This window comes from Microcebus murinus, chromosome 19 (genome assembly GCF_040939455.1).
Source record: "Microcebus murinus isolate Inina chromosome 19, M.murinus_Inina_mat1.0, whole genome shotgun sequence".
Lineage (NCBI taxonomy): Eukaryota > Metazoa > Chordata > Mammalia > Primates > Cheirogaleidae > Microcebus > Microcebus murinus.
In genome coordinates, this window is record NC_134122.1 from 49,971,675 (window position 1) to 49,993,736 (window position 22,062).

Below are 22,062 nucleotides of genomic sequence, written 5' to 3' on the forward strand. Positions count from 1 at the left end.
TATGCACTAGGTATCAGAGTGGCAAAGATGAACAAGGAAACTATGAAGCAGAACTGAGAGCAAGTTAAAATTTTATCATTCCCATAACTTTCCAGAAAGTCAACCCTTGCCTAGTCTGTACTACCAAAGCAGTTTGTATAAATCTCTGTTCTGTAGAAATAATAATAGTAACAGTAGCTAACCTTTATGGGGTACCTACTATGTACCTGGCAAAATGCTAAGCCTTTTACAATTTAACTCAGTTAACCCTTACAATAAGCTTCATGAGGTAGGTAAGTAATATCATTACCCCAATTCTACAGATAAGGAAACTGACTCATCTTAAAGAGGCTTTTTTTCTCTCATTAGACTCTAGACTCCATGAGGGCAGGTGACTTTGCCTCTTCATCTTATTATCCTCCCAGTTTCTGGCACATAATATATTTCTCTGTAAGTAAATAAAGAAATTAGTTTGTCCAAACACTAGATATGAACATGCTCATTTACTTTACAAGAATAATTTTTCACTCCTCAAAAATATACGTCAATAACACCCTTTTGCTCTAAGAAAAAACAGTTTGGTGCTAAACACACAGTATCTCTAACTGGTAAGAAAAATGAACATAAAAGTTTACCAATTAAATGATAAACACAGCCATTAAGATCTAACTTTCGTCAGAAGTCTAATTTGATAGCTGTAAATTTTACTCAGCACCATTTTAATGCTGAAGTCCATAAACGTCACAACGACAACTATACAAATCTACTTTATAACGTTTTTTTAAAGAAGTCAGTGACCAAGGAATAAAAAAGTAAGGGATAATATCTATTAAAATATGTGGATTTAAGAAAATACAAGCAAATATAATACCAAATATTTCAAACTATGTAATTTGGGTATTTTTGGCTGACCCAATATTATTTGGGTTGGTAGAACTGGAATCATAAACTATAAAAACACGGGGCTACCAGTTTCATTGTCTACTCTAATTTAAAAACAAAAGCAAAAATGAAAACTCTTACATAATTGACTTCATGCACTAAAAACCCATAACTAGCTAGAGAATGAAACTTGGATTCTGCAAGGAGAATAAAGCAAATTTAGGGATCATTTGACAAACTTACCCTATCACTATCACTTCGGAGTACTAAACTATCCCCTTTGTAAAAAAAGAGTATAAACTCAGGACTCCTGGGACCAAACAAAATGGCTGCATTTTAGAATACTTTCCACACAAGTAAATTTTAGAGCATGTTTATGTGCCAAATTTTCCATCTGATCTCTAGAAAGGTTACTGTCTCTCTGGAAATCTGACTGAAACCTGAAGTACAAACATAATTAGATTTACCAAAAATTTTTGGTTGGTGTACACACCAATTACCAAACCCCTTTACTCTTGCCATCTTCCACTACAGAAATTGAAAGCCAAATACTCACTTTCTCACAGCTGGGTGTGGCATACAACCCAGTTCTACACAAAAGGACATAAAAAAAAAAAAATCTAACAGTGAGCTTCTGGGAAAGCTTTTGCTTTCCTAATATAAAGCACAGTGTGGCTGATACCAGTCATCTCTGCTCTGTCTCCTTTGAACAGAGATGTAATTCTTGTTACTACTGCAGCCATCTTGAAACCTTGAAGCAACAAGTATATGAATGAAAAGCCAACAAATTAAAGGTGATGAACCAGAAAGAGTGAGCTTGAATCTTTGATGATTCTATCCTGACCAATAACTGACCAATAACTACCCACCTTTACTCTTGAGAAAAAAAAAAAAAAAAAAGACAGTATTTTCTTCGGGTTTGTTACTATTGGCTGCGTTTCTGTTATTTTCAGCAGACTGCCAACTTTGCTAATACATTTATTATACAAAAATTCAAAGAATATACTGTATAATTCTTTTAATTAAAAAAGTTCTGGTACTTGTATAAATAAAAAGTAAAGTCACACTGATGCCAAATAACTGTGACAAATTAAATCCAAGAGGTCCTAAACATTTTCTCTTAATTTTTTTCTTTAAAATATATTAATAAAAGTAGTATATTCACTTTAGAAATTTTACAATATACAAAATAATACAATGAAGAAAAAACCTCGCTACTCAGACATAACCACCTTTAATATTTTGGTATATTTCCATATAATCGATTCTTATATGTATATCAATATATAAAATTATGCTTATCTTCATAAATTGGAACTATGTAAGATTAATTTTATTAACACGTACATAAAGAAATAACTCCATAGTACATGAAAGCATATCAGAGTCAAAAATAAAAGTGTCTCTTCCACCATTCCCACACACACATGTGCATATATAAACCCTCATTTCTCCATCCCACTTCTCAAAAACAGCCAATTTTAATACTTTTGGCATTATGCCTGTTTCTTGATTTATCACCTATAACCACATCAACTGACTTCCCACTATAAAAGTTGAGAAATTAAACTCCCCTCTGCCCTTTCTTCCCAATTTTCATTACTTTTATTTTCATCTTTAGTTTTACTATTGGTTGACATTTTACCTTAAAAAACAAACTTAAGCATTTATTTCTTGACCCATGAATTTTAGAAAAAATGTCTTTACTCCAAACTGTGTAAGTTTAAGCAATCCTGAATGAGGAACAAAAAATGTATGTATATATTTGTTGCTATAACATTAATTCATTTAATTTAAGAAAAAGTGCTGGAAAAGATAAAGTATCATAATGCAGAACAAATACAGAAAACAACTATTAGAACTTGGAAATCCTATAATGAACTTAAAAAGAAACTGCTACAGACAAACATGAATCTTAAAATTATAAAAAATGAAGCCTGAGGAAGACAGCACAACATTCAGGCCAGATGACAGAAAAGGAATACTGATTTAACTCCTGTTTTACACTAGTATTCTCAAAAGAGAACAATCATCATGAAAACACTGATGCCAAAAGTTGCTGAGAAGGAGTCCCTCCCTCCCTCCCTCCATATGCCCTTCGGGGGGGAAAAAAAAAAGTTGCTGAGAAGATAGTTAACAAGTGACTTATCACTTTGAGTTCTAGTTAGCATTAATAATCTCTGAGCAATGTAAATCATCAGAAGGGTGTTTAAAAAAAAAAACCTTAAAAGTTCAAGTTATCTTGGCTGTCCTTATACAGAAGAAAACAATGGGTAAGTCTGAATATTAAATATTAGTAAAGTTGATGTCAAACCTAGTAATATTCTATAACAGATTATTAAATAATAACAGCTACTGTTTACTATTTAATATCTCATGCACTGTGATAAGAGCTAATCACATGATCACTGATTCTTATACTCATATAAAATTAACACTACTATCATCTCCATTTTACAGATTAGAAATTTAAAGTAGATTAAGTATTTTGCCCATAGATACTAATAAATAGCAAAGCCAGGACTTGAAATAATGTTCCATCCACTTAACCACTGCACTAAACTAACATATACAAATACAGCTGTCCCTTGAACAAAATGGGTTTAAACTGCTTAGGTCCACTTACAAGTGGATTTTCTTCCACCTCTGCCACCCCTGAAACAGCAAAACCAACCCCCTTCCTCTTCCTCCTCCTCAGCCTACTCAATGTGAAAATGATAAGGATAAAGACCATTATGATAATATACTTCCACTGAATAATAAATATATTTTCTATTGCTTATGACTTTCTTAAATAACATTTTCTTTTCTCTAGCTTACTTTATTATAAAAATACAGTGTATAATACATGTAACTTACGAAATCGGTGTTAATCGATTGCTTGTTATCAGTAAGGCTTCTGGTCAACAGTAGGCTATTAATAGTTAAGTTTCTAAGGAGTCAAAAGTTTTATGTGGATTTTCGATTACACAAGGTATCAATGTCCCTAACCCCAAGGTTGTTCAAGGGTCAACTATATTTAAAAATTTTTTAAGTAGATGGATGAGAAGTAAGAACAGATTCACTAACAGCAAGTTAAGTCAAACTAGTTATTTTTTCTTTTCTGAGTTACCTTTTTGCAATGGCATGGATAAATCTCTAATACATATTAAGTGATTATGATATAATTTATATAAAGTGAGACAAAACAGAAAAGATGTAAATATTTATATAGAATAAAGTATAAAAGTCTTATTTCTCTAATTATCCCCCTTCCTAATCTCTTCAATCCCAATCTCTTAATAACAGGTAAATACTACCTATACTATGGTATATATTTTTCTGGTCTTTCTGGTTAAGAAAAATTTTGGCTTCATATTGGCATATCACACTTGACAGTAGTTATTTCTGAGAAGGAAAATGAGAGTGGAGAAATAACATCATAGTCTATATATAATTTATTGCTTGAATCTTGTATAAGGGGAATTCATATATTACTTAGATACTATAAATTTTATTAATCATAATTAAGCTCAAAGAAAACAAGGAGTTTCTAAGTATGACATCATAGCCTCCTTCAGAGAGAAAATTTGATATATTAAACTATATAACAACTAAAAACTTTTGCAAGGCAAAAATATACCGTAACATTAAAAGGTATACTCAAACTAGAAAAATATTTGCAACAATAAAGATCAATCAAATAAAGGTATTCTAAGCATACAAAAAGCTCTTACAAATAAATAAGAACATATAAAATTTATAAACTTGTCTAAGGACAGGCCTCAAATATAAAAATTGACTGTAAGAGAAACATTGACAAACGGATATTTCCACAGAAGGGACGACAAAACAGTCAGCCTTCATATCCATGGGCTCCATAAATGTAGATTGAGCCAACTACAGATCAAAAATATTATTTAAAAAGGCATCAGTACTAAACATGTACAGAATTTCTTGACATTCCCTAAACAATACAGTAAAACAAGTATTAACATAACATTTACATTGTATTAGGTATTACAAGTAATTTTTAATTGATTTAAAAGCATGGGAGGATATGCGTATGTTATACGCAAATACCAAATACTACACCATTTCATATGAGATTTGAGCATTAGCAGATTTTGGTTATCCATGAGGAGTCCTGGAACCAATCGCCCATGAATACCAATGGACAACTGTACTATTTATGAGAGGGCTGGAAACCATGTCTTATAATAAACAAATTAAAGAATTGAAAACATTTTGTTTAAAAGAGGATTTTTCTTTTTTTTTTATTTCATCATACTATGGGGTTATAAATATTGTTAAGGTTACATATATTGCCCTTGCCACACACCCCCAAGTCAGAGCTTCTAGCGCGTCCATCCCACAGGTAGTGTGCATAACACTCATTACATAAGTATACACCCATCCCCTGCTCCCCTCTCCCACCTGCCCACTGTCTGATAAATGTTTCTTTCTTTTTTTATTTTACATTTTGGTTACATTTTATATCTTCGCCTCTCCCTAGGAAGGGTTAGAGGTATACCCTTCCCCTTCACAATGCTCACCACATCCCTAAGATGTGGGTCTCCCCTCCCCAATCCCTGGTGAGCACTACCACCATTTGAGTACCATAATGTTAGTCAGTACCAATTTGATGGCAAGTACACGTGGGGCCCATTTTCCTGATCTTGTGTCGCCCCACTTTGGATAATGGGCTTAAGCTTAATCAAGGATAGTATAAGTGGTGCTAGCTCACTGTCATTCCTTAGAATTGAGTAATATTCCGTTGTGAACATATACCAAATTTTAATTATCTACTCATGAATTGATGGGCACTGGGTTGTTTCCATGTCCTTGCAATAGTAAATTGTGCTGCCATAAACATTCGGGTGCAGATGTCTTTATAATAGAATGTCTTAAGCTCTTTTGGGTAGATGCCTAATAATGCTATTGCTGGGTCGAATGGTATTTCTATTTTTAGCTGTTTGAGGTATCTCTAAATTGAAGGAAGACATCATAGCAATCTTGAAATATCTGAAACATACACCTAGCAGAGTTCCACTTTCAGTAGTATAGAGTAAGCTGTTTCAGACTAACCCTCCTGTATATAAAATTATAAATTCTGTGCAAAATATTAATAACTATTTGAAGGCAGTAGAAAGCAGCAAAAGAAGGTAGAAACTTGAAGAAAGTTAACCTCTGAAAGAGGGGAGCCACACTGGGTGAGACTTGCATTTATATGGCTTTTTGTATGAGGGGCTCTATTCCTTGGGATTAGGGTGGAATGGCTTGAACTCAGGAAGCTGCAGAACTTACTATCTTGAAAAACCAGACATGGAGTTTAGAGTTGGAGTTTAGAGTGGAGTTTAGAGTTGCCAAAACAGCTGGAAAGTAAGAGAGATACCCTACAAAAGAGGAAGACAGAAAAATAGAGCCATAAAATCTATACATAAATTCTGTGCAAATCTTGGCTAACCCCTGAAATGTGCATGCACAGGAAAGACTCCAATGACCCCAAAACAGAAAGCAAAATGTGGAGTAGAACACAGATATTTCAGCTGCTCTTCAGTACAGGGGAAATGAAGTATGGAATATGAACAGAATCAAGGTAAGTACCAGCTAGAACAAAAACTAAATCTTGTCCACAAATTCAGAGTCTGCACAATATATCATCACAATGAACTTTATATAGCTGAAAATCATCACACATTTGACAAAAAAGGAAAATGTAACCATAGGCAAAGAAAAAAAACAGTCAACAGAAATCAACTCCAAGAGAATCCTAATGTTAGAATTAGCAGACAAGGACTTTAAAGCAGCTAATATAAAAATAACCAAGGACTTAACAAAAACATACAGTCATAATAAATGAAAAGATGGAGAGTCTCAGCAAAGAAACAGAATCTATAAAGAACCAAACCGAAAAATTCACTGAGGGCTATGGGTTAACAGTCTAGAGATAGCAGAAGAGTCGGTGAATTTAACAGATTAATAGAAATTATATAGTCTGAAGAAATAAAAAAAAAAAAAGATTTAAAAAAATGAACAGAGCCCCATTGACGTGCGAGAGGGACATTATCAAATGATCTACAAAGGTGTAACAGGAGTCTTAGAAGCAGGGGGGAAGAAGACAGCAAAATATGTTCTGAAAAAATAATGATCAACAACTTCCCAAGTGTGGTGAAAAACATGAAGTTATATATCAAAAAAGCTCAGCACATCCCCAACAGGATAAATAAAATAACACCTAGGCACATCATACTCCTGCTAAAAATCAAAGATAGAAAAATCTTACAAACATCCAGAGATAAATGACATATACAGTCATGCATCACTAATGACAGATGTATCTTCTGAGAAATGCATCATTTGGTGATTTCGTTATTGTGCAAACATCATAGAGTATACTTACAAACTAGTTGCTACAACCTACTACACACCTAGGCAGCTTGGTATAGCCTATTGCTCCTAAGCTACAAACCTGTACAGCATGTTACTATACTGAATACTGTAGGCAACTGTAACATAAACATTTGTGTATCTAAACATATCTAAACATAGAAAAGGTACAGCAAAAATACAGTATTATAATCTCACAGGACCACTGTCATATAAGCAATCTGTCATTAACCAAACCGTCATTATGTGGCAAATGACTATATGTAGGGAAACAACACCAAAAATAACAGCTGACTTCTCATTAGAAACAATGGTGACCAGAAGAAAATGAAATGACATCTTTAAAGTGATGAAAGAAACAAAACTATCAAATCATAATCCTATATACCAGGAAAAAAATCTTTCCAAAATGAAGATGAAGACATTTTAAGATAAACAAAAACTAAATATATTGATGACCAACGGATGTGATCTAAAAGAGATGCTAAGGAAATTTCTTCAGGCAGAAGGAAAATAATATCAGACAGAAACTGAAGAACAGACAGAAACTATAGGAAGAACTTTTAAAAACTGTAAATAAGTATATAAATATAAAAGACCAAATTTTTCCTGTTCTTCTTTAAAAGACATGACTAAAGCAAAAAATACAACATTGTATCATGGATTTATAACATATATAGATATAATATACATGAAAACAACAGTACAAGGCATTCAGGAGTGGGGATAAATACAACTATACTATTGCAAGGTCCTATATTTTACAGAGTAGTGAAATATTAACCCTATATATAGACTGTGATAAATTAAGAATGAATATTGTAATCTCAAGGGCAGAGTTTACTCAACTTTAGCACTAGCAGTAACATTTTGAAATGGAAGATTTGTTGTTGTGGGGCACTGTGCTATGCGTTATAGAACATGTAGCAGCATGCGTAGCCTCTACCTACTAGATGCCAGTAGCAACCCCAGCCCCAAATCATGTCAATCAAAACTGACTCCAGACATTGCCAAATGTCCCCTGGGGACCAAAATCACCCTGATTGAAAACCACAACACTACAACAACCAAACCACTAAAAAAGTGAGTAATTCAAGCTAAAATGATGACAGGACTATGTTTCTCAAAGTCTCTTCCTTGGTCCATCTAAAAAGCCTCTAGATTTTCTACTTGAATCACTCTGCTCTCCCATGAAATTTTAATACCACAGATATGCTTAGATCAGTTTATATAATATGGCCCATAGGAGAGCCACAAATAATTGTAATATCTAACAATTTTTTGTACCCTCCTCTGCGTCCCAATTATTGCCCTTTGGGGGAACTATCACCTCCATTGACAATGTACACTGACAGAGAAATTTAAATACAATACTAAAAAAAAAAAAAATCAATTTACTCAGAACAAGGCAAGAAAGTAGGAACAGAAGAACTTTTTAAAGGAACAAATAGGAAATAAATAACAAAAGACCTAAATTCAACCATACCAACAACATTAAATATAAATTTAAAAAATTTTAAATATTAAGAAGAAACATAACTAACAAGCCAATGATGGAGATAAAAATAGATTTAAAAGATACCAAATTCGAAAAAAGGCAAGAAAATAGGGAAAAGGAAAAAAGAATACATGGCACAAATGGAAAACTCAATATCAATAATTATACTAAATATGAATGGTTTAATAAACCCCAAATAAAAGGTAAAGGTTGTCAAATTAGATTTAAAATAAATAAAAAGCAAGCTCCCAAACACTTGCCATCTACAAGACAGGCAGTTTAAATACAAAACACACACAGACTAAATGTAAAAGAATTTTTTATATTTCTATATATATATGCACACACACACACACACACATACACACACATATATGATGCCAACATATTAATAAACCATAAAAAATTGGAGTGGTTATATGAGACATACTGAATTAATTCTAAGATAAAAAATATTAACTGAAATAAAGATGAACATTTCATAAGGATAAAAGAAGCAATCCATCAAGAAGATATAATAATCATAAACGTGGATACATCTAATAACAGAGCTTCAAAATATATAAAATCAAACAGAACTAACAAAATAAATATAAATACATAATCACAGTTGGATACTATGGCACCCTCTCAGTAAGTGACAGAACTAAAGAGAAAAAAAATCAGTAAAGATACAGAAGATATGACTCACTGCCAACCATCCTGACCAGACATTTATAAAGTACTATAAGCATAATAGCAAAAGAAATCAAGATAGACCATATATGGTGAGCCATAAAAAAAAAATCATAAGAACTTCAGATGACTGAAACCTTACAAAGAATTTTATAATTATAATCAACTATAATATAGAAATCATTAATACTAAGATAACTAGAAAACCCACCCCTATATAGTTTGAAATTAAACAATATTCTTCTAAATAATCCATAGTTCAAATAAGAAATCAAAAGGTAAGTTAGAAAACATTTTACGCTAAATGATAATGAAAATAACAATGTATCAAAACTTGTGACCAGGCTTGGTAGCTCATGCCTATAATCCTAGCACTCTGGGAGGCCAAGGCAGGAGGAGGATCCTCGAGGCCAGGAATTGGAGACAAGCCTGCGCAAAAGCCAGACCCCGTCTCTACCAAAAACAGAAAAATTTGCCAGGTATGATGATGCGTAGTCCCAGCTACTGGGGAGGCTGTGGCAGAGGATTCCTAGCACCAAAGAGTTTGAGGTTGCAGCAAGCTATGATGATGCCACTGCAATCTAGCCCAGGCAATAAAGGAAGACTATCTTAAAAAAAAAAAAAAAAAAAAAAAACTTGTGGGATACTTAAGCATTATAGTAAGCTTTAAGTGCTTATTATTTTTCAAAAAAAGAAAAGCCAGGCACGGTGGCTCATGCCTATAATCCTAGCACTCTGGGAGGCTGAGGCAGGCAGATCATTTGAGCTCTGGATTTCGAGACCAGCCTGAGCAAGAGCGAGATCCCGTCTCTACTAAAAAATAGAAAGAAATTGGCTGGACAACTAAAAATATATAGAAAAAATTAGCCAGGTATGGTGGCGCATGCCTATAGTCCTAGCAACTTGGGAGGTTGAGGCAGGAGGCTCGTCTGAGCCCAGGAGTTTGAGGTTGCTGTGAGCTAGGCTGATGCCACAGCACTCTAGCCTGGGGAACAGAGTGCGACTCTGTCTCAAAAAAAAAGAAAAAAAAAATTAATCATTTAAGTTTCTACCTTAGGAAGCCAGAAAAAGACACTCAAATTAAAATAATAAAGAACAAAAGCAATGACACAGAAAACAAAGGAGAAAATTAACAAAGCAAAAATTTGGCCCTTGGAAAAAATTATTAAAATGAACAAACTCCTAGCAAGATTATCAAAGGAAAAAAGAGAGAAAGAATATAATTTACCAATATCAGGACATAATAAGGGGATATCATAAGTTCCTGCAGACATTAAAAGGGTAAGTGAATATTAAAAATGACTTTACGCTCAATAACTTAGAACAACTTGAATAAAATGGACAATCCTTAAAAAATACAGCTTACCAAAACTGATATAAGATGAAATAGAAAACAAGAATAGCCCTATACCAATTAATGAAATTGAATTTATCAAAAATCTTTCCACAAAGAAAGCTCCAACCCACACAGCTTCACTGATGCATTTAATCACACATTTAAGAAATACAACTCATTTTATGCAAATTCCTTCAAAAATAAAAGAAACAAATATTTCCCAGTCTATTTTATGAATCCAGCATAACCATGATATCAAAACCTGAAATGAAAATTACATATCAATACTCTTATAAATGCAAAATAAGATCCTTAGCAAAGTATTAATAAATAAAAACTGCTAATATATTAAAAAAATACACCATGACCAAATGATATTTATTCCAGAAATGAAAAGTAATTCACTATATTACCAGAATAAAAAAAAACTCAAATGGTCATTTCAGTAAATACATTAAAATCTTTTGAAAACACTGAACAACCACTCAGGATAAAAACTCTCAGCAAATCAGGAATAGAAGGAACTTTCTCAACCTGATGAAGGGCAGCAATGGAAAAGTAACAATTCATATAATATTCAATTGGAAAATTAATGCTTTCCCAATAAGATAAGCAATAAGGCAAAAATATTCACTCATCACTTTTACTCAACACTGGACTGTTGGTCCCATCCAGTGAAATAAGACCAGAAAAAAAAAATTAAAGGAACAAAGATTGGATAGAAAGAAGCAGAACTGTGGCTCTTTGCATGTGACTTCACTAACTAAGTAGAAAATCTTAAAAGTAACATTACTAAATGAATTTAAGGAGGCTTCAGGTTACAAAGTCAATATACAAAACTGAAACTGTTGATCAGGAAAGGGCAAGTATGTGTGTATAGCAAGCAACTTTACAATTTTATGAATAACTCTAACTGTATATGAAAGCTGATCATTTGATGGTTCTTTCCATTTGGTTCTATTGGGTAAAATTTTTAAAACAAATATATTGAAACTATAAGAAAAACAAATTTCACATTATTGTAAATACATTGGTTAAATCTCAGAGTTTCAATGCCATTAGAAAATAAATTTAATTTTCCTATGTTTATTCCCCGTTAATAACCTCAACAGTCAAAGTGAGCTTCTCTAATCTACCATGTGGTTTACACAGTCACTACCACAGCTCTTTACTCTCTATGAAAAAGCTTACTGCTAGGTAGTAAGCAGGACATCATACTGTCATTTTCTTTCTCCTTAATCACTTTATAATTTATTTCTAAAGTCACTTTATAAATAAAACATGAATAAAAGAAGCACAAGTACATACAAAGAAGAAAAGGTCTCTGGATTTAGATAAGCACCCTAAAAAATGTGTTTTGTTTTCTATAACAACTTGTTAAATTTGACTAGACCACAGCAATCACACATTACAATATAAGCCAGATCACAATCTTTATGTTACTATAATATATTTTGCATAGCAGGATTAAGCTATCTTGTGAGATAACTCAGACACAAAATTTTTAGCTTGGAACTACCGAATACTAACACTCCAGTTCATCTAAATAAACCATTTCATGAAATATAAGATAAATATCACTCAAAGGACAAAGTTTATGGATATTCCTGAATTGAAACTGAGGGATAAAGTTACTAAAAGTACAGAAAACTGGTTACATACAAAAAACATTAAAGTTCAATTTGTTAGATATCAATACAACAAAAAGCATAAGAAATTAACACAAGCATGTAGCATTTTCATTAATGAAAATGTTTTTAATGATAAAATCACTTCTTAGATTTGTACCAATGTCAAAATAGTAACATTATGAATTAACTAATCATACATTAGATTTTAACTTATTAGCAAGGAACTGATTTTCCACATTTATAAGAGACTTAGGTTTTTAAAAAACAGTATTATTAAGCAAATTAAATTTTATAAAATACAATAAGCCCTTGATTAATATTATTGCAATTTACTTAATTCTATAATTCAGATCTTTTAAACTGGTTAAATCTCCTACTTCATTAATACACTAAGTTTCTTCACAGTAAGTATTACCACTAGCTATAATGGAACAAACTAAAACAAAACTTTTGAAATCTAGTTTAGAGATTTAGAGTCACCTAGAACATAACTACAGGCTGGGTTTTGAACAAGATAATTTAGTAAGTGTTTAAAATATATATAGATTATTATGCTCATATGCAACTAAACTGTAAGGAGCTCTCTCCTAGGTCCATCAAGAAGGAAAATGCAGACAATACTCCATGTTTGCTACATGATGTTTCATTTATTGTCATTTCTAACATCAACATAATTATGCTAATGTGTTATTCACAATATAATCATTTTTCAAACATACAGAAAAGTACAGGAAAAAATGTTTTTACTATTGATATGCCACTACTAACAAAAGTTAAGAAAGCATTTATCCTACATAATATCAATATTTAAGTCCTTTATTTTACTGAAAAGCAACTTATTCACATTAAAAGTACGAATCAGGTTATATCTGGGAAAGAGCTAACAAAAACTGATTCATAAATACAAACTTGAGAAAAAGACTAATATTCAAGGTAATGACTATAACTTTTTATATCGATTCCTTTTATTAATAGAATACATAATTTTAAAACACTCTCCTATGCAAATTATCTCATAATGTTTACAACCACACTGTGAGATAGAGAAAGCAGATATTATATTTATTTTCAAATCAGTACATTAAAGTTCAGGTAATAATACTCTGCCCAGGGTAAATAGGCAGTAAATAATATTGCTCTTTTGGAAGAAATTTTTTGAACTAAAATATAGCCAACAACAGACTATACCATGAACTTTACTTGACTAAAACACAAAATTATTATTAAAATAATACTGAAAATCTCTAAAGAAATACATTAAGAATAGTGGAAGAAAAAAATGCTAAAATTTAGTTTCCCCTAGTATTTCAACTACTGCTTTGTAGAGTACAGCTAATTACTACAATCACAAATCCTCATTCAGTGAATCTAATGCATCATAAATAAAGGGAGAAATAATGCAGGGTACTCCCAGTGAATTGAGTCCTTTCATAAATGTACAGGCAAACGAGATCAGAGATCACCAAACACTTAAAGAAAACTAATATTACTAAAAAGCAACCATAATAAACAAACTGAAAGAGTTATTCAAAGAGTAGAAAAACTTAGAGATAAAATTTAGTGTCCTAAGATTAAAGATTGTTATCTATAAGAGCAGATGACTGTGAACTAGAAAGAGTGCCCAGAAATATAAAACAATAGCTGAAATAAATAATTCAATAAAGGACTGGAAGAAAAAGTCAAGGAAATGTCCTGGAAAAGAAGACATGGAAAATGAAAAGAAAAATTTTCAAACAGAAGATTGATATAGAAGCTCTAGAAAGTAAATTAAAAAATGAATGAGTGCAGAGAACATACAAGGGAAGAAATAATCAAAGAAATACAGACGATTTCCCATAACAAAAGAAAGACCTAAACCTTCATATTCAAAGGATTCACCAAACGTTTTACAGGGTTAATAAAAACGGACTATAGCCTGTAGTCCCAGCTACTCAGGAGTCTTAGGTGGGAGGATTACTAGAACCCAGGAGTTTGAATATAGCCTGGGCAACATAAGGAAAGCCTACCTCTAAAAAATAAAAAATAAAAATAAAAATTTAAAAAATTTAAAGAACTATAACTCATCCTCCTTAAATTTCCTAATTCCAAGGATAAAGAGGTTCAACACAAAAGGCTTCCAGAGAACAAAAACAGGCTACCTACAAAGAAATGATTGATACTAGCATCAAACCTCATATCAGTAAAACTGGTTACTAAAAGGCACTGGAATGCAACCTTCAAAATTCTGAAGGAAATAATTTTAAATGTGAATTCTATACCTAGCCAACATATGTTATCAGGTGTGAAAGTGAAAAAGATACTTTCAAACCTGCTGACAAGCACCCATGCACAATTCTCCTGAAAAAATTACTTCAGGAGGTATTCTAAAAAACTGTGAAGTAAATCTAAAACAAAAAGAGGAAAGACATGAGATCTAAGAAAGCACAGAATCTGTCTGAGAATTAAATCAAATAACATGATTTCAGCTGATAATCATACCCACAAAGAAGTCACTTCACATTAGAACTTAAACAGATAGTATGATTAAAACACTGGATAACCAAGCCATATGATGAAGAAGGCATGCACTCTTCTCCCATTGGGGGGGAAACATAGCAATTAGAAAATAGAGGAAAAACAGTCACTGTCCAAACTGAAAGCCAAATTAAAGTATAACAGGATCTTCAATACCAACAGAGTGTAAAGAAATCCATTGTTCCCTAGGGATCCTATCATAACACGTTATTTAGCAGTATTATTCACGTAATCATAATATTGTTTACTATTTTCAAAATCAACAATTTAACTATTATAAGCCTTGACAATATAAAATAAATGTTATAATTGACATAAATGGGGAAGGGAATGTGAGGAATTCAAGGGAAAGATAGTGAGGGGTGCTAATTTCTCACAACTTACAAAGTGACAAGTAGTTTAAACAAAATACCTAAGTACTTTCTTTTTTTTTTTTTTTTTGAGACAGAGTCTCGCTTTGTTGCCTAGGCTAGAGTGAGTGCCGTGGCGTCAGCCTAGCTCACAGCAACCTCAAACTCCTGGGCTCAAGCAATCCTGCTGCCTCAGCCTCCCAAGTAGCTGGGACTACAGGCATGTGCCACCATGCCCGGCTAATATTTTTCTATATATATTAGTTGGCCAATTAGTTTCTTTCTATTTATAGTAGAGACGGGGTCTCGCTCTTGCTCAGGCTGGTTTCGAACTCCTGACCTCGAGCAATCCGCCCGCCTCGGCCTCCCAGAGAGCTAGGATTACAGGCGTGAGCCACCGCGCCCGGCCCCTAAGTACTTTCTAAAGTTAACTGTCCAACAGCTGTAAGTTTAACCATAAAGGCAACTCAAAAAATACTTGAAGAAGGTAGAATAGGTATTAAAAGTTCTTCCATTTTTCACAATGAGGAGATACCAGATTACTTAAGATCGGTTAGCCATAAAACAAAGTTTAGTGTATTATATATAAAATAGGGATAATGATCAAAAGAGTAAAAACAGAAAAGGTCTAAAATGACAAACCTCTGAGGAAACAAACAAGTTGAAAGAGGTACAGGGGTGGGAAGAGTTTTACTTTTACGTCTTTTGTGTACTATTCAAATTCTTACATTTATATGACTATTACTTCTCAAAATAAACACATACACATACAACCATTAGAACCTTCCTCCCCTGACCATTGTGAGAAAAACACTTAAGAAATTCTTATTCATTTTTTTCTTTTTTCTGTATCTCATGGACAAATACTAACCTTCCATCATGGTATATCAGAGAAGATACAACTAATTAAACAATCAAGAACCACTCTGAGGCCTTGATAAATAAGTGGAGATGGCAATACTTACATTTGTGTTAAAATTGTCAAAATACATCCATTCTGTTACCTCATTTAATCCTCACAACGATATTGTTTTAGAGATTTGTAAAGTAAAACTCTAAAACGTTTAAGTGATTTGCCATTCCCCAAAAAAATAAAGTAGGGGGAAATGATACACATATAGTAAGTTAAAAACAAAAAATAATCACCTTGATAAAGCACTGAAATATGAAAATGCCATCCAAATTTATAACATGAGAATAACATGAAAGAAATTAAACTTAACAATACAAATGGTCAGCCACTTTGGAAAACAGTTGGGCAGGTTTTAGAAAGTTAAACACATACTTCTTATAAAGTTAAATATACACTTACCATATGACCCAGCAATCTCATTCCTAGGTTATTACCCAAGACAAATGAAAACACAGCATACAAAAATATGCACTCAAATGTTCACAGTAGCTTTATTCATATTAGCCAAAAACTAGAAATAGCCCGAATTTCCATCAACTATTGAACAAATAAACTATGATATATCCAGACCACAGAATACTACTCAATAATAAAAAGGAACTAATGATACACAGAAAGATATTTATGAATCTTAAAAGTATTACACTATGTGAAAGAAACCAGATACAAAACACTATGTATTGCATGATTCCATTTACATGAAATTTTAGAAAAGCTAAATTATAGTAACAGCAGATAAGTGGTTGCCAGGGGGGAAGGACAAGGACTAGACTGCAAAAGGGCACAAAGGAACTTTCTAGGGTAGAGGAAATGTTCTACATATCACAATCATAGTGTTTGTTACACCACTGTATATATTTGGCAAAACTCATCAAATTATAACTTAAAATTGCTTAATTTTATTGTATGTAAATTACAACTTGATAAGGCTGATCTAAAAACTCAATAATGCATAATCACATTTAACTACTGACAACAGCTTTTCTGCATAGATATTAACTATAGAATTTTAAGGAATATTAAAAATCAATATTTAAGAAGTAACTCTTAACCAGAAAGTAGATATACAGGAATTAAAAAGTCCTGAGATTGGGAGAAACAGTCCTCATCCTACTTAACTTGGCCATGTGGGTAAACAGTAGTTGCCTAGCAATTAGTCTAAACTCTGTATTTTTAATAAACACATTGACCACATAAGCAGATGATCTCATAGATGATAAACTAAGCTTTATATTGAAGAGTTCTTCCTTTAATAACAAAAAAAATAATGCATTTAAGTTATTTATCTAAAGGAGTGAACAAGAAATACTAAAAGTATATAATGAAAAAATAAAAATATGAAATTAAACAAACACATACACACACCAAAAAATCCTTGTCTTCCTTTTGGCCTTTTACATCAGGACTTTACTTACCCAATTTATGAGATTAATCCATGAGTTTGTGGGTGAACCCTTCCCCCTTTACTATTTTAAGCTCTTCCTTTACTACCATCCAAACTGGCTTTATTGAATTCTTTTATTTACATATTTACATGTCATTAAATGTATACAAAATAGAACTTTTCTAGATATTAAATGATTCTAAAGACATCTCTCCAAAGTATAGGACCTGTGGATACCAAAAAAATACACTAACTTTCTGTAACATGCATACACACAACAAAACAGAAAGTTAAACCTAACTTCATAACTAGAAAATAGATGATCAAAGTCAAGAATTATAAAGAAATTCCTAAATAGCAAGAAAACTCCTAAAACACATTAAATACTAGACATAGCATGTCAGTTTATTTTAACAGCATCAGAAAAAAGATCAACTTCCAAGACACCACTCACTGTTCAGCACTCTTACCAATCATATTATTTTCAGTTTTGTGAAGCACTTACCCCTCTTCTGAACCCAACCTTCTTTCACAATGGTAACATCACTCATGATGGCTCCCCTCTGAGCCCCCAACTTGGAGAAATGGTACTTTGTGATATCAGCTTTAGGGTTTGGATTTTCTGCTGCTGCTGCCCTTCCCACTCTCTAGTGATGACTCAGCCTGGAAGGAAGTATTGAAGAAAGAATTTCTTTTTTTTCCATTCTTGCAACTCACATAGCAATAACAAACAACTAATTCTTTGTAAATGTCTTCAACTGGCCTGACCTCACATAAAAGTCTAGCTCTTCAAACTGGGGAACCTATTTATTAAATAGTTCTATAATGAATGCATTTCCCTGGTCTTATGACAGATTTCAAATGACACTGAAACTTTTAACCTAAGAGATTGCAACAAAAAATGTCTTAAGAAAACCAGTTATACCTACCCAAATAATATGGAAAATTTGTTCATTGATGTGTGTTTGAAGTGAAAAGGGAAGAAAATGAAAGTTAAGTGACCTAAATCCCTGTAATTTCAGAAATAGCTATGGCTATTGTGAATATTTTTAATTGCTATATTTTATGTAAAATACAATGTGACAAAAAAACATTTACGTATTCTTATGCTACCTTTTCACTAAGTACTTTAGTTAGATGACAATAAGTTCATAACATAAAATCCATTAATTTTTAAAACAGATAAAGAAATTGAAACAAATGAAAGTAGAAAAAATTGAGTATTCAAGATGTTTCAAGAACTGTCATAGGTGTTTACATCTATTATTCTTAGGTAATCTTCACTACAACCCTATTGGGGTACTATTAACTCAAATTCATAGATAGGGAAACTGAGACTCACAGATATTAAGCAGCTTGCCTGATTTTAACACAGCTAATAAATGATGGAGGCAAGATCTGAACCTAGACTGTCTGACTCCAGATCCTGTACTCTTAATTCCAAAACTATACTGCCTTAAGATAAAAAGAAGCCGGAGTAAAAGTCTGTGTATTTATGAAAGATGAGCCACAGATTTGGCACAAATCTTTCAAGAAGACAATGCAAATAAGTAAACAATAAGTTATAATATTTACAGTAGCCATAAATCTTTTTTAAAAAGAAAAAAGAAATTGTTCACAAGAAATACAACTCTTCCTGGGACAAAAATAAAATCTGTCCCATGGGTCTTCATAAAACAACTTGTAGTGTAATAAAGTCCTCAAAAAACATCCTTACAGATACAGCAATGAGTTTTATAGTTATTTCTTACTGTCCCTCTCAAACTATAAAGAAAAATGCCAATGTAAAATTAAGTGAAAGCACTTGTACAGAAAGTAACCAATATGTGTAGCCCAGAAACACAGGTAAAAATTTTAGATAAGCAGAAAAATGGATGGATGGACTACACAACCATACTCTCTCAGCTTGGGTTTTGATAAATAATACATAGCAGTAAATTCAAGGTTAGACTCCCTAGCTGGTACTGAACTAGATTACAGGTCTTGCTCCAGTGCAAATTAAGTACAGAGCCTAATCATTTACCAGTCAAGAGTCAAGACTAAACATCTTCCTAACAGCCTGACAAAGGCTATGTGGCTGGATAGAAGACCACCCCCTCATGTGTCACAGAGCTGACAGCAATAAATACATAAATCCTACACATAAATCCAAGACTCCTCAAAATCATAATCATAAGCCTCTGCTGCTATAGGGATTCAAAAAGGGACATTAGAATGTGGATGCATTTTCCCAAAATATGCTTGACATAATACTAAATTAGAGAAATTCAGGGAAAATAATGAAAAGATTTAAGAAAGAATTCTATGGCCAAATAAGCTTGGGAAATTCTACAAACCATGTCCTTCTCTTGAAATGTTGCTATGAGCATATTAAAGATTCTAAAATGTGTATAACTTGTTTATCTCAGCAAACTCTAAACTTATTACTGCCATAGGAAAGACCTATCTTGCCATTAAAAACAGGCAAAAAAAAAAAAAAAAAACTTTTAGTAAAGATTCCTAACGTTTTATTTTGATTGACACAATATCCTGAAGAACTCAATATGGTCAACTGGCTGCATAATACATAATATAGAATTAGGTAACTGACAAGGTTAACTCCTTATGGTACATAAAGAATTGTAAGTTAAATACTGGGAGACACTGATGCAAGAGCTGCACTGTAGCCCTTCTCTTTGGTAGTACTTGTAGTAAGGGGCTCAACATCTATTAAAGGCCATCTTGGTTTCATACTCTAAAACTATAAAATCTGAGTAAAAAAGAATTCATATCTTACTGTTACTAGGAATGGAAATGGAAGAGAGATCAGGATAATAATGATTAGTAAAAACAAAAAAAATACATATCCAATAAACATATGTAAAATATATGCTTTCCTAGTAATATAATTTATATCACAATATCCTTATAAAGAAAACCAGAAAAACAAAAGTATTTTCAAAACTAATTCTGTTTTTAGATGTGCACATTTTATTAACAGAATCTTTTTTTATTTCAAAATATTACAGGAGTACAAATATTTTTGGTTACATGGATCACTTATGCTATGCTTGAGTGAGGTTATAAGTGTGCCCATCACCCAGATAGTGTTCATTGTACCTATTAGGTAGGTTTCCACCCATTCCCTCCTCCCCCAGGCTCCCTGCATGACTTCCAGTTTTACTTCCCTCTGTGAACATGTGTACTCACTGGTTAGTTCCAATTTAATAGCAAGTACATGTGGTGCTTGTTTTTTCATTCCTTAGATACTTCACTTAGAATAATGGTTTCCAGTTCCACCCAACATTTGATAGCTTACATCCCCTTTGTTGTTTCATTCAAAGAATCTTTTGATTTTCATCCTAATTTCATTATTGACCCAATAATTGTTCAGTAGCAGGTTTAATTTCCATGACTTTGTGTAGAATTGAGTGTTTCTCTTAGAGTTGATTTCTAGTTTTATTGCACTGTGGTCTGAGAAGATAAATGGTATGATTTCTATTTTTTTGAATTTATTGAAACATGTTTTATAGCCTGTTATGATCAATCTTGAAGAATGTTCCATGTATTGATAAAAAAACAATGTATATTCAGTAGTTTTGAGGTAAAATGTTCTGTAAACATTAGGCTCATTTACTCTAGAGTCTCATTTAAGTCCCATGTTTATTTTTTGCTTGATCTGTCCAGTTCTGTCAGTAGGGTTTTTAAAGCCCCAGAAATGACGATGCTGCCATTTATATCTTTGCTTAGATCTAGCAGGGTTTGCTTTATGAATCTGGGCACTCCTGTATTAGATGCATAAATATTTAGGATATTTATGTCTTCTTGTTGAATTGCTCCCTTTATTGCTATATAATGACCATTTTCGTCTTTCTTTACTATTGTTGATTTAAAGTCAATTTTATCTGATATGAGAATGGCTATACATGCTTTCTTTTGGTTCCCATTTGCATAGAGTTTTTTTCCATTCCTTTACCTTCAGTCTGTATGAGTCCTTGTGTGTTAAATATGTTTGCTGGATACTTGGGTTGTATTTTCTCATCCATTCAACCAGCCTAAGTCTCAAGTGGGGCATTCAGATCGTACACATTGATTAATGAATTGATATGTGGGATGCTGTTCTGTTCATCCTGTTGGGTAGTACCTTTATTGTTTGGTTTTACCACTTGTGCTACTGCTTTATATGAGCTCTGAGCTTTAGCTTTTTGGGTGGTTTTGCTCTGGTGGATGTCTACTGTACTCATCCATGTATAATGCGGTTCTGAGTATTTCCTACAGAGTAGGTCTGGTCTTAACAAATTCCCTCAGTGTTTGCTTCCCTGAAAAAGTCTTTGTTTCCTTCATATATGAAACTTAGTTTTGCAGAATACAAAATTCCAGGCTGGCAGTTGTTCTCTTCATGAAGACTGAAGATGGGACCCCAATTCCTTCTGCCTTGTAGGTCTCAGTTGAGAGTCTGCAGTTACCCTGATGGGTTTTCCTTTGTAAGTACTTGATATTTTCACCTCATGGCTCACAGGAGTTCCTCCCGTTAACTTTGGCCAGTCTAATG

At 32.7% G+C, this 22,062-nt stretch overlaps 1 protein-coding gene across 1 annotated transcript in view; it reads right to left on the reverse strand.

The window, feature by feature from the left end:
- AKT3 (AKT serine/threonine kinase 3) overlaps positions 1–22,062 on the reverse strand; it is a 281,167-nt gene that overhangs the window by 248,604 nt on the left and 10,501 nt on the right. Inside the window, exon 2 of the mRNA XM_012751176.3 lies at positions 18,037–18,194. Within this exon, the coding sequence (XP_012606630.1) occupies positions 18,037–18,082 (46 nt within the window). The 5' untranslated portion in view covers positions 18,083–18,194. The remainder of the gene's footprint in view (positions 1–18,036; positions 18,195–22,062) is intronic.